Genomic DNA, 13228 nt, shown 5'->3' with positions numbered 1-13228 from the left:
AATCTTCAGATTGTCAAGCATTATTCAAGCCTCATAACATTGAGGTGGCTATGCTTGGTTTTGTGTCTTTGGTTTGTCTTGTATCTATCCTGATCCTGTGTCTTTGGTTTGTCTAGTGTTTGTTCTGGTTTGGTTCTTTGGTGTGTCGTGTCTGTCCCCCTTGGTCTTGGGTCTTTGTTGTGTCTGTTTTCTTATGGTCTTTTGGGGGTTTTCGGGTCCTGTCTTTTGTAGTGGGTGGGGTTTGTTTTGGGTCTGGTTTTCTTCTTGGGGTTGTTTTGTTGTTTTGTTCTTTTTGTGGTCTGTCCTTTTGTTGTCTTTCAGGGGTTTTTTTTTTTTTTTTGGGTCTTGTTTGTTGTGGCCTTGTGGGTGGGGTTTATTGTGGGCTTTGGGTGTTTTCTCTGGTTGTTGAGTCTAGGGTTCTGTTTGGTGATACTATATGTTTAGTCTGACCTTGATGTTTCCGGATTGCATCTGATTCTCATCTGCCATATGTTTTGTTTCCGGATGCTCCTCGCGAAGTCACTACCTTTTGATGTTGAACTACTAAACTTTTAACTGCCAAAATTCTGGTTTGATGTTGCTGGATTGCATTGACTTTCATGCTCTGCTATATGTTTTGTGTTTGGATGTTCCTTGTGAAGCCACTACCTTTTGATGTTGAACTACTAAACTAAACGTTTAACTGCAAATTCTAGTTCATGTTGCTGGATTGCATTTATTTTCATGCTGGCACTGGTCTTTTGGAACTACTGATCATAAAAAGATTCTAGAGTCTGATGCTTGTGTTGATACGATGCCGGTGCTGATATTTCTCAGCTTGATGATGCTGTTGCTGATATTTCTCCTTGCTGAATTAGAAGCCTAATGCCATTACTGAGTCTTCTTTTTTGAGATGATTAATTGGCTGGGGATATGAAAGTGTACTCTATGAGGAAGCTTTTATCACTTCTTGAAAGCTTCATTTTGAGGTTTATATTGTAATTCGCTGGGATTGATCTCTTGTCAATCCTTGAGAAGGAATAGCATATGATTGTCGTGGGGTAGGGTGTCAACCTAGTTGGGATGTTACTCACACGTTGTGATGATATCTTTTCTTGTCCAAAATCTTGATGTACTCCATCATTGTGATCAAAAAAATTCCTTTTTTCACCGTTCAAAAAAAAAAAAAACAATTTAGGATTTTTTTTCCATCATGCTTTACATACTATTGCACAAAATTTAAGGCTGTGAGGGCTAACGACCAATTGTTGTTAGTCAATGGTTGCACAACATGTCCTACGCATCTTCGACCCATAGGCTAAGAATTATCCCTAAAAAATATTGATCACAACCGCACCTTCATAGACTTTGCACAGACACTACAAGAAATTACATCATTCTCGACTAACAGTTTAGTCGGCAAAAGGTAGAAATTTAGTCGGCAATAGTATTTCCCAACTAAAAACTTTGGTCGGCGATTTAGGCGGGGAATTACGGTCGGCAAAGATAATTACCGACTAAAACAAATTTAGTCGGCATATGTTGGTTTTTCCCGACTGATTATTTAGTCGGCTAATTTAAATTATTGTCGACAAAGTATTTAGTCGGCAAAATTATTTAGTCGACAAATGTTTAATAAATTACTGACTAATTATTTAGTCGGCAAATATTTTATAAATTACCGACTAATTACTTAGTCGGTAAATATTTAATAACTTATCGACTAATTATTTAGTTGGCAAATGAAACATTTATTGTTGGCATATTACTGCTTTTAAAAAGTAAGTATTTAGTCGGCAAATATAACATTACAAATTTTAAAACTAATTCTAAAATCAACTTAGATTTTTTTTTTTTTTTGGTGATTCATAGTAAATTAAATTGAGCAACATCTATTCACCAATCTATTGTAATCAAGTATTGAAATTCGAGAACAATTCATTCATAACTTCCATAAATAAAGGTTGTTCACCAAATACTTAGCAAACGGTATCCGAATTCGTAGAGTACAAAATAACGAAAAATCGTATCACAACAAGTGTATGTAGCATCAAACATATCATATCCAAGCCCTAAAGCGCAAAATAATAGGAAAATTCAACGGTGAGAAAACTAGATTACGGTAGAATCCACGGCAAAAATCCAACTTCTTGACATATAGTCCTTAACGAGATGCCAGATACTCCAATATCTATGAAAAGAATAAAACTCAATAATAAGACCCATGATATTGATACAAAACTTGACAAGGGTACATCAAGGGAAGAAAAGAAACCTAACACCATGATATTTTTTTTGAAAGGCGAAAGCATTTTTGTTTTATTAGTAAATAACAAGAGACAAGATTCCAACTGTGTTGGCAACCCAAACGCTGGACAGTCATAAGCCAACCCAAACCCCCATAGATCAACACCTAAAATAGTTGGCAAGGTTCCAACCATAGAGTACATACACCCACAAAAAGCTAAGACACCAAATAGATAATCGAAGATTACAAATTGCAATGGTGCATAACTCATTAGAAGGACACCAATTGTTGTGGCAGCAAAGAAGTTGTATCAGCATAAGACCCAACCAATGACAGTAATGAATGTCAAGTATTTGGTTCTCTCCAAGGTGAGAGCAAGAATTATGAACAAAGCAAGCACAATGATAAATCATGATAACAAGCATTATAAACGTACTTCCCAGATAGGCAAAAGGAAACTCTTAAGTGGATTATGATTATTACCACGCATTTATTTCCCTCTCACTATTCAATTGCAGCTGTACACTGCACGAATCTTGTTGAAGCAATTGCAGTGGTTCCTATATATCTTCCTGCTCTAATAAGAATAAGACAGCAGAAAAGGTTGGATAAGGACATTGTTTTTGCCTCATTGTTCCCTTCAGACTTTGTTATGCAACAGATAATAAGAACCTTATATTTGATTCTTACAATAGAAAACACAATGGTTTAGTCCTAGATTACTTCTATCTGATGGGAAGCCTCATTCAGGTGTGCAGAGTGCATGCACGTAATTGAAATCCAACCAAATAGCAAATGGATGGACTATTAAGATCTAAATGAAAGGTCAACCTACGTGACGAATTTCATCTCACTCCAACCTCATATCATTGGTATCAACATGGTTTTCAGCATCCATGTGTTTCATCTCAGCTTTGAAGGGTAATTCCCCACTATAATCGGCAACCCACAATTAGCAAAACCCTTAAAAATAACCAAACTTAGGAGACTAAACTATCAATATACAAACCTAGCATCAATAGTTCATATAAGCATGCAATAGGTATTGCTTTTCCTTCTCTAAGCATGAATGTGCATAATGCAAACAAATCAAGCAAATTAACATGAGTTCTTAACAAGGAATCTCTCTTAACGAAAAATCATTTTTCTGTGAGGCTGAACTTGGAACTCGAGGTTTTCCTCCAAGATCAAAGAACCTTTTTTTTTTTTTTTTTTTTTTGGGGGAGGGGGGGGGGGGGGGGGTGGGGGAGGAATATAACGGAACCCGTCTGTGTTCGCTTTGGTTACTTTTCCTCCTTCCCCTCATGGGATTGCATTTTAATCTCTTCTAAACTTTTACTCAACAGTCCGATCACATTATCTCATGCATTTAAGAATGTGCAAAAATTTAAATTTACCACATGAAGGAATGAAAATGTGTGCAAAGTATAGGTGAGGTTTCACAACTCTGTCCTAATGAGAGCTGAAGACCAATTACAAGCACCAGAGCTGAAGCTAACCTAACAGTCAACCCCTCCTAAGACTTTCCTCGCAAACTAGATAACCCATCGGCATTGGAACCTGACCAGAACAAGACATTCAAGTCAGCTGGAGCGATAGGAAGAAGAGAGCATCCCACCAAGCTAAAAACTTCTTATACCATTGTCCACCAATCAGAATTCATACCTTCCCTTATGCAGCAGGTTGTAATTTTATTCCACACTATTCATACCGGACATTGAACTTACAAATTAAAACAAATGAGTATAGTGATTCTTCGTAGTGCTCTCTATTTCGTCCCTCAACTGAATGACAGTGTCACGGTACCTTAGCTAGAGTCATAGCCTTGGTGCAAAAAACTCAATTCTTGGGTCAAAAAGTTGTAATGGCTTCTCCATATATGTCAAATCTTTACTTAGTAATACTAAATTTCCAGTCGAAAAATGTTATAGATTGGGTAGATGTAGTTTTTTTCCTTTCATTTTTATAGCATTGATACATAGAACACATCCAACAGCTGTACCAAATCAATGGTAACTAACTAATAAACTATAACACTAGCACCTTCAACTATCACAGTGAATCTAATATATCTAGATTTGCTTTACAATACCAAACCTGATACCACACTTCCAATGAAACTCTGTACAAACATTTGTATTCACAAATACCAAATATCGTACAATAACTATCATCACCAACACACAATATACTTTAACCAAAATAGCCTCCACTTATATCCCACCACATATCACATCCCAAACCATACGAGTAAATATGCAGGTAAAGCACCTTTTATTAAACCTCTTGTACTTTACTTACCATGAGATAACATATACTAATACTTCCAAGTGAATGACTATGATGGCATTCTACCAAACTCAAAATTTCTCTTTGTATTTCCGTAAAGAGTAACAAGAGGTTGCATTTTGCACCACTTACCAGTACAGAATCGGCATTCTCATTCTCTCCGCCTAGTAGCCAAATAATCGTCGCCACCGAAGCTACACCGCACTAGCGACGTTGCCCACCCCACCAGCCACACTGCGGCCTTATCTAGTCCAATTCATACATACACACCTCCCCTAGTTGCATGACAACTCTCGTATCTTTTCTTTTATTTGATTGCCTTTTCTCTTTGGTTTCCAGCCCAATTCACATTCACACAAAAAAAAAACCACACAAGTGACACATAATTTCTCATGCAACAAATATTTACCCTCTTTAATTTAATGGAGCTCCATTAGGCTGGTGCTTTACAATTAAATGTGATCGGGTCTCACAATTATCCTCCCGTTAAAGGAACTTCGCCCCTAAATTCACCTAAGCACACCCATTAAAAGTTAACCCATTAATTCATAGCAATGAGGAAATTACGTACCGAATATTTCGTGAGGAGCGACGAAGAGAACGGGAGGAGTATGAAAGGCGGTGGGAGGAGGAGCGAAACTGGCGTGACGAGGAGCAAAGACAACGGGAAGAGCAGCAAAGGCAAAGAGATGAGGAGCTAAGGCTAAGAGATGAGCAAAGGCAACGTGAATTTGATGAACTCAAAGCCATGATGATGAAACAAATGCATGGACGAGACAATATGTGATCGACTAGCTCCTCATGACTCGATCACATATTGTCTCGTCCATGCATTGCCTCATCATCATGGCTTTGAGTTCATCAAATTCACATTGCCTTTGCTCATCTCTTAGCCTTAGCTCCTCATCTCTTTGCCTTTGCTGCTCTTCCCGTTGTCTTTGCTCCTCGTCACTCCGGTTTCGCTCCTCCTCCCACCGCCTTTCATACTCTTCCCGTTCTCTTCGTCGCTCCTCACGAAATTACTCCATCTCAGATTGGACTTTCTGCAGCTCTTGCCGTGCTGAGTTGGAGCTGGATTTGGAAGAAAAGGATGAGGGCCTCGGGCCAACCCCAAATCCCCTTACGTAATGCTTTGCTTCCACAAGATTACTCCTCGAAAGTTCTTCGTCCGTGACATCCTGATTGAGACGCCTCATCTTGCATGGCCACCATCCTCGCCTATTGTTTGCAAAAAGAATAAAAGAAACAACGAAAAATATTAGGAATAGGCTAATTGAAAAAGAAAAAACAAAATGTCTACAGATATTAGATGCATACATGTATCTCCGCACATTGAGGATCGATCCATCCACCATCTTTCAATGTACGTGATGCCTTGTATCTCTCACAGAAATCTGGCACCTTTCCATTAGACTTGTTTGCCTAACATATTCAAATAACCATTAGTTTTAAAGAACATAAAGCACAGTTGTCGTATGGAACTATGATTCAAATTATGTCTACCACAATGTCTACAGATAAAAAAAAAAATGAAGATATCTACATAACAGTAACCACATTGATGAAGCTCAATCATTTGCCCAAATTCTGAACTATTTTCCAACACTGTTTTCCAACTCTGTTTAGTATTTGATGGTATTTAAAAGGTCTTAACAATACACACAAAATCTCACCTCAAAATTCTGCACATCTTCCCTCTCAAGATTAGGCAATCCATCGACATCATCATCCAAGATGCCACCAATAAAAGACTGTTCCAACATATCACGCAATTGGTTGTCATCCTCGGGGACCTCCCCTCCTGTTTCATCCCCAATACCTTCATTGTGTTCGTGATAGTTGTCATATTGTGTTTGAGGCTGACGTGCAGAAACAGGTTCCCCATGGTACACCCAAGTCTTATAAGAAGAGTCGATTCCTTTTAGTACCAAATGGATCCTAACAACTTCACTGCTAAGTGTTTTGCTATTTAGACAATCAATACATGGACACCGTGTGGGAGGTAGGAGTGGGAAGAGTACCTGAGGTCACCCTCCGAGTATATGGTGGTTGCTACAATGGTGCTCGAGATCACCGGAGGTGGGGGAGGAGAGAGCTTGGGGCGGACTTAGAGAGAGAGAGGGATGGCAGTGGAGAGTAGGTGTGTATTAGTTGTCTGTCTTGAATGCTTGTTGAATGCTTGTCTTTTATATGAGCCTTGGAGATGGGGGAGAGCCAGGTGTAAGGCTCCTCCCCATTGGTGGACAGAGTGCAGGTTGACCTTCTTTCCTCTTTTAGTCCCAAGTCAGGCATCGGAGCCCGTAACTGAGGAACCGGCAGAGGCTATTTTGGTGATACATGGAGACCCGTATCATCTGCCGAGTCAGGCGAGATATGATACGGGCTCTGAGGCGCCAGGCGGTAGGTATGATATTTCTTCCGAGATGTCAGATGGCGGTCAATGCCCCCTCTCTCTAGGACCGGTCAAGTTAGAGCTCGCCAAAGGCAAGCTCGTCCTCCTTGACAAACCCCTTGCTCTAGCCTCCAAACCACATTCCTCCTTAGGTCCCGAGCGAGGTACCTAGGCCCTGCTCCCGGCCTAGGATGGTGTATGGAGTCGCCTTTAAATATTCGTGGAGTCTTCAAAATGTTAAGTAGGAGGTGAGGTGCCCGGAGGTGACCTCACTCCTCCATGGGTGGAGAGTTCTCGGAGGAGGCCTTGCTCTTCCGAAGGCGGAATTTGTGGAGGAAGCTTGCTTTGGCGGAGGCAAGGTCCGTGGAGGAGGCCTTGCTCCTCCCGGAGATGAACATTGTGGAGAAGGCCCGTTCTTCCTAATGGTGGATATTGTGGAGGAGGTATGCTTCTGGAAGTGAATCTTGTGGAGGAGGAATGCTCCTCCTGGAGGTGAACTTTATGGAGGAGGCATACTCCTCCTTGGAGTGAACCTTATGGATGAGGGATGCTCCTCCTGGAGGTGAATCTTGTGGAGGAAGCATGCTCCTCCTGAAGGTGAATCTTGTGGAAGAGGCATGCTCCTCCTGGAGGTAAACTTCGTGGAGGAGGCATGCTCCTCCTTGAAATGAACCTTGTGAAGGAGGGATGCTCCTCCTAGAGGTGAACTTCGTGGAGGAGGCATGCTCCTTCTTGAAATGAACCTTGTGGAGGAGGTATGCTCCTCCTGGAGGTGAACTTTGGGGAGGAGGCATGCTCCTCCTGGAGGTGAATCTTGTGGAGGAAGCATGCTCCTCTTGGGGGTGAATCTTGTTGAGGAGGCATGCTCCTCCTGGAGATGGTCACCGGCGGAATTCTTGGAGAAGGTGCATCCGATTGCGAGATATATCGTATACCCACACACCGAATCTCAGCTTGTGCTCCTGAATTCGCCATCGCAAATTCTATGAAAGATTCCACCCCTTGTTTATACTGCTTTGGCCACCTATTTTTTATCGTCATCCAATTCTTATCCATTTCTTATGACCTACAAATAATTTTAAAGGTTATACAAGTTAATGTTCATGATAGAGAAATGAAACATGGCGGTTTGGAAGCATGCAACTCCAGTGATAATATTGTTAAAATAAAATAACAAAATTCTGCTTTGTGACTAGATTTATCTTTTCAATGTTTCTGGTGAAAACACATAAAGGGTTCCTATATACTACTTCAAAATTCTTTGGAACCATAATCCTAGGCGTCGGCTTTGTGGTCATGACATGGGGCAAATGGGTCTAGAGAAATTCCATGATATAACACTTTTAAGTGGCAAATGGGTCTAACTTCGTAGATTCCCACTTGTCCTGCAGACAGAGAGTTTCGACAGTAACCAAAACAGGAGTTAACTCTGTAAAATCATCATCATTTGGGAAAATATTAGACCAGACCATAACTGATTACGGGGCAAGTGGCCACTTCTAGAGGAATTGATAACAAGTACATGGAATCATAAGGGATTTTTATTTTTATTTTTTTTGTCTGTGGGAATTGAAAATCATAAGGGATTTGCCAAGTATGCAACATAATAACTGGCTAGCATTCTCATAAATCAAATGAATCAAACAAAGGGATTAAGGAAACTACAGCAGCTATAAAACTCATTAAACCGCAAGTACTCGTCCACTAAATCCCTCATCGTATGGCACGCACGACTCATCCATACTCAACCTAACCAATCTAAAAGATGCCACATTTCGCAAAAGGGTATATAGTAACGCACTATTAGAAACCTGCAAGGCTTGATAGTCAACCGCAAATGTAAGAGAGAGAGAGAGAGAGAGAGAGAGAGAGAGAGAGAGAGAGAGAGTTATATTTACATACAACCGGCAAAGACTCAAAGTATTTGATCAAATGTTCAGAAAAAGAAGAAGAAAAACTATTTATTGCGAATAGGGACACTTCAAAATAATTTCAAAATAATTTATTTAAGAAGAGAGCATGAATGACGCACTTTTATGCCTTTGTTGAGGAAAATAGGGGGCAGAGATGACTTGTGTGTGGGGAAAGATCAACATTGAAAAGTCAAAATAACTACAGATTATGTGGATCAATAGAGTAAAGCATATTTCACGATGTTGAGGGGCATTTCATCGATTTCAACAACTCAGCATGAAAGAAAGCAAATGGAGACCAAAGGCAGTTGCCCTAGCATAGTGGCCTGCAAAATCTAGACAGCGTGCTGTGTGCATATAGAAGTAACGGAATACCTACCGACCAGAACTGGCTAGTAAAGAAAATAAGTTTCACAGAAACTAGAATACACATAAAATTTGAAGAGGTCAGCAAAGGGGCTTACTTGAACAATTTCTGTCTTCAAATAAGTGCAATATGAACCAGAATCTCTCAACTCTGAAGGAAATCAAAACAGTTAAATTTCAAGGCAATCCTTGACACCCTGCTCGAATTTGTTTAGGGAAGATATTGAGTCCATGAGTGCATCTGCCACCTTCTGCATGCATCAAAGGAGATTAACAGGCTTGGTATTAGCAAAGAGTGATACGTGTGAACATTTGAAAGGCTAATGAGTTCGGTTACAGAGGCCTGCCTAAAAGAACTTTTCCTAACTCTACATGAGAGATTTAACCATAGATTAATTCGACTTCAAAATGATCAGCACAGTCTACCATTTAACAAGTGGTTACGAAAATGCTTATTAACAAAAGTTGCAACTTGACATAGTTTAACTGGAGACAGCATTAATATTGTCCACTATGAGTTCTCCTTGGCGTGTTCATCAGCATTCTATTAGGCAGTTTTTAGACTAGGAATAATCAATTTGAAACAAGTTCAGGAACGCCGCTGGCACAACTCGAACTTGGTACCTCCTACCTCACCCAACCAATTGACCGTGAGCATTTATGACACTACAATTATTACATGCTGATTGATGCCCGCAGAAGATCCATGAGAACACCAAACCAAAGCCTGAATTCCAACATATATTCATTTTTTTCTACGACAGAATTAAACAAACAACACAAAAGAAGAAAAGCTTAGTGCCATTCAAATTCACTTCCAGCTACATCTGCCACCAGAGGTTAATTTTTCATCTGGGGTTTCTGACATTGAAAGCATTGTCAAACCTTGTGCCACACCCATCGTTGCAAGTTTGTCTGCCACCTGGTTTGCCCCCCTCAAATCATTCCGAATGGTGAAATTTTGGGAGTTCATATATAGCACACGAGCCATGAAACTTAATTGAAACCAAACAGCCTCAGTCCCGTTAACAAGTAGGTGTTATGCCACAGAACTCCGTTTAATTACATTCAAATATTGGAAAGCTTTGGAAGAAAGTTAAAAGCCCTCTAGGATGACCAGTGCATTTTGGCATGCCTGAAGACCAAAGCATCAAAAGGTCAAGGAAAATAATAGAGAGCAGTAAAATACCTTACGAGATCCCTAAGACTAGCTTCAGCTTCCAACTTTATTGGATCGTTATTATCCAGTAACGAAGCCGCGTTCTTCAAAATCAACTGAAATGTGCAAACCTGCGAATTCCACAAATGAAGCTGGTAATTCAGTTTAAGACTAGAAAATTTGTATTTTTCTCCCCTTCCCATTTCCAACTTGTTTGTATAGGCTCCACAAAACTAAAGTGTGATTACAAGCATGTATAACCGGATTTCCATAAAACATCTCTTCTATAATACTTGCATTGTTATAGGAGTCAGTAACCTCATGACTTCCTCATTACCTCAGATAATTTGGAAAACCCTTGCCACAGAAAGATCAAGATCAGGAAAGTTTTATTAATTTTGTGCTCCAGGAGCAATACTCCTCCAGGAGCAATACTCCTCCTTCTCACAAAAGTGTGTGCTACTCCCTCATACGAAAGCGTGGGGCCATAAAATATTGGAAGTGTTCCATTAGTGGAAAGTGTTTCTGGAACATACTGACAGCAAATAAGTAGTCTAAAATTGCCTGGTTGAGTGATGGATTATGAAATACTGGAAGTACATGCCAAAGCATTTTATTTGGATCTTCTCAAGGCTCGGTCCAAATTTGCTGAGCAAATGCGACGTCGAATGTAATGATAGACTTAATTGAAATATTTCTCAACACCGTTTGATTTTAAGAGAGATGGAGAAAAAGCGTTCCGACACTCTTTGGCAGGGGATTCTCGGTGAATCTCTTGGATTTTGTTTTGTTTCACAGATGTGTTTTACTCCACTGGTTTTGAGATGTATACAGCAATTAGTTTCTATCAGTCTATCAGGAGTAATATGTTGATGATGGGGTTGCCTATGAAAATGAAATCATTTCATCATCAAGGAAAACATCATCATTAAATTAAATACCAAAACGAAACAAATACTCTTTCTAACCAAGGACTCTAGAACTAAACCCCTGGTAAACACGTCTTAAGTTCAAGTCCAAATTTTCGGCTCTAGCTCAGCTCGGATACTAAACAAGCCCCTATAAACAAGGTGAGCTTATCTACACGAATTGAAGCTTCGCTAACTCAAGCTCTTCTTTTCTAAACGAGCCCAATGTTAATCTGTTCAAGCTCGACAAATTTACTCAACAAATCAAGCCGAACCGAGTATCAAGCTGCTCGCAAACAGCTTGGTTAGTTGCAGCCATAGTTTGGGATGGCCTAACACAGGAATTGAGCACGCGGGTATGAGTGATCCCTTTCTGAGGCCCAAGACTTTATATAATAGCCAATCCACACCAATTAAGCAAGGTTCAAAATTAAGCAGGGTTCAAACTTCTGTCAAACTATCCCAAATTTTATTTATAAAAAAAAAAAAAAGAAATAAAAAGAGACCTGAATTTTATCCAAATTGTACGAAAACATTTAAGCTGGAATTGAAAACAATTACTGCCCCAATGCCGTTAATTATGATAATGGCTTCCTACCCATTATTAGAGCATTCACTGGGGGGCATCAATTGGTATGATAATGGTTTCCTACCCTCAAACATTGCGTTTCCATTCTAACACATGCAAAACGAAGACCGAGCTCAGTAGAGAATTGTACCTGGAGTTGTTTAGGAGAAGCAGAGTTGTTGGGGAGAAGCAGAGCGGCCTCGGCCTTGAATAAGCTTTTGCCGTTCGACGAGAGAACAAGTCAGCGATTGAAGTAAGGCGGCTCAACGATTTACAGATGGACCTAAACCATTGTGAAATTGAAGACGGCTACGGCAAGTTGTGGATTTAAGCGGCGAGATAGCTAGCCATGGCTTCAATCGGAACCCTAGATTCACATAAAACCAGGTGGTGATTGAGAGAGAGGCGTGGAGAAGTTGCCCATGGCTGGAGAGAGAGGGAGAGAGAGAGTACCTAGCAGGAGCGAGCCAGCGAGAGAGAAACACACTCAGAGGAGAGAGGAGCTGGAACGGTGGTGGTCGATTGAGAGGGAGACGAACTAATTGACGATGTGAGGGAGATGGGGGAAGCCGGAAGCGTATAACTGGATGAGTTTTGATAAGGTGTAATCATATTAGAAAAGACTCGCCCCTGTGCCGTTCCGCTTTCTTTTTAAACCTTTTTTTTTTAAAGAAAGGTAATTTTAAGTTTAAATATAATAAAAATGAAAAATATTTTTTTAATTTTTTTTGTACCATTTGAAAGATTTCAATGAGATCTATCAAACAAGATCCATATTGGTAGAAAATTATTTGCATAAATACATAATTTTTGAACTTGAAATTACCTTCCTTTTCTAAAACTTCTTTTTTTACAAAACTGGAACACCATCTAACTAGTTAGTCGAAAATTACCAAAATCCCGTCAATTTTTTTGGTAAAAATTTTCAGTTTGGCGCAAAAAATCATATGATATCTTCCCCATCTAAATATTAATTAGTCGGTGATTTGTTTGTTTTGGCCAACTAAATATTTAGTCGGGAATAAATCTTTTAGTCGGGAAGACTTTTATTGAGTCTAAAAATATTAAAGTCTTATAACACACCATCTGAGCCTCACTTGAGATTTTTTTGCACGATCAGAACCATTTATCTTCTGTCTAATATTATCAGTTAGATCATTCTTACTGAGATTACAGGTGATCGTTTTCCGTTTGACAATTGATCGAACAAAAAATACTATTCTAATGAATTCACGTCTCGATAAAGGGATATGCTAAATCTGATGTAGCCGCAAATTTACAATAATGAATAATTCAACAAGTGCAACAAAATCAACAATCTTGATCGTCAAGATTGTCTCGCGATCTTGTCGCTACTGCAACAACAAGTACAACTTAAGACTTAGTTGATTATCAAATACATTAAA

General features: G+C 39.6%; 2 protein-coding genes and 2 long non-coding RNA genes across 5 annotated transcripts; 1 reads left to right on the top strand and 3 right to left on the bottom strand.

Moving 5' to 3' along the window:
- Positions 1 to 1899: 1899 nt before the first annotated feature.
- Positions 1900 to 3429, bottom strand: LOC131334668 (uncharacterized). The gene is made up of 2 exons (XR_009202232.1): positions 2711 to 3429; positions 1900 to 2170 (listed from the first exon to the last, which is right to left on the bottom strand). It is a non-coding gene; the product is annotated as an uncharacterized LOC131334668 (long non-coding RNA).
- A 1141-nt stretch (positions 3430 to 4570) lies between these two features.
- On the top strand, positions 4571 to 5644 carry LOC131332924 (uncharacterized). Its single transcript, XM_058367233.1, has 3 exons — positions 4571 to 4617; positions 5069 to 5299; positions 5410 to 5644. Exons 1-3 carry the CDS (start codon positions 4571 to 4573, stop codon positions 5642 to 5644), a joined length of 513 nt encoding a protein of 170 aa, XP_058223216.1.
- On the bottom strand, positions 5327 to 6808 carry LOC131332923 (uncharacterized). Its single transcript, XM_058367232.1, has 4 exons — positions 6713 to 6808; positions 6190 to 6537; positions 5834 to 5938; positions 5327 to 5734 (listed from the first exon to the last, which is right to left on the bottom strand). The coding sequence occupies exons 1-4, from the start codon at positions 6806 to 6808 to the stop codon at positions 5663 to 5665; spliced, it is 621 nt and encodes a 206-aa protein (XP_058223215.1). The 3' UTR covers positions 5327 to 5662.
- Positions 6809 to 7847: 1039 nt separating this feature from the next.
- Positions 7848 to 12429, bottom strand: LOC131334664 (uncharacterized). 2 transcript variants are annotated; one of them, XR_009202228.1, is made up of 5 exons: positions 12276 to 12429; positions 11974 to 12189; positions 10377 to 10477; positions 9286 to 9438; positions 7870 to 7974 (listed from the first exon to the last, which is right to left on the bottom strand). It is a non-coding gene; the product is annotated as an uncharacterized LOC131334664 (long non-coding RNA). The 2 variants fall into 2 exon arrangements; XR_009202227.1 differs by lacking the exon at positions 9286 to 9438 and having other exon boundaries at positions 7848 to 7974.
- Positions 12430 to 13228: the final 799 nt, after the last annotated feature.

This window comes from Rhododendron vialii, chromosome 7a (genome assembly GCF_030253575.1).
Source record: "Rhododendron vialii isolate Sample 1 chromosome 7a, ASM3025357v1".
In the NCBI taxonomy this organism is placed as follows: Eukaryota; Viridiplantae; Streptophyta; class Magnoliopsida; order Ericales; family Ericaceae; genus Rhododendron; species Rhododendron vialii.
The sequence above is the reverse complement of the archived record's forward strand: the minus strand, read 5'-3'. Positions and strand labels throughout refer to the sequence as shown.

What these genes read in the sequence shown, in the direction of transcription:
- LOC131332924 (XM_058367233.1), top strand. Translation starts at nt 4,571, where the DNA reads ATGGCATTCTACCAAACTCAAAATTTCTCTTTGTATTTCCGTAAAGA. An exon ending in TCTTTGTATTTCCGTAAAGA is followed by an intron (nt 4,618 to 5,068) that starts GTAACAAGAGGT and finishes ATTAATTCATAG; the next exon opens with CAATGAGGAAATTACGTACC. An exon ending in ATGCATGGACGAGACAATAT is followed by an intron (nt 5,300 to 5,409) that starts GTGATCGACTAG and finishes CTCATCTCTTAG; the next exon opens with CCTTAGCTCCTCATCTCTTT.
- LOC131332923 (XM_058367232.1), bottom strand. Translation starts at nt 6,808, where the DNA reads ATGCCTGACTTGGGACTAAAAGAGGAAAGAAGGTCAACCTGCACTCTG. An exon ending in AAGATGTGCAGAATTTTGAG is followed by an intron (nt 5,939 to 6,189) that starts GTGAGATTTTGT and finishes TGAATATGTTAG; the next exon opens with GCAAACAAGTCTAATGGAAA. An exon ending in CTCAATGTGCGGAGATACAT is followed by an intron (nt 5,735 to 5,833) that starts GTATGCATCTAA and finishes TGCAAACAATAG; the next exon opens with GCGAGGATGGTGGCCATGCA.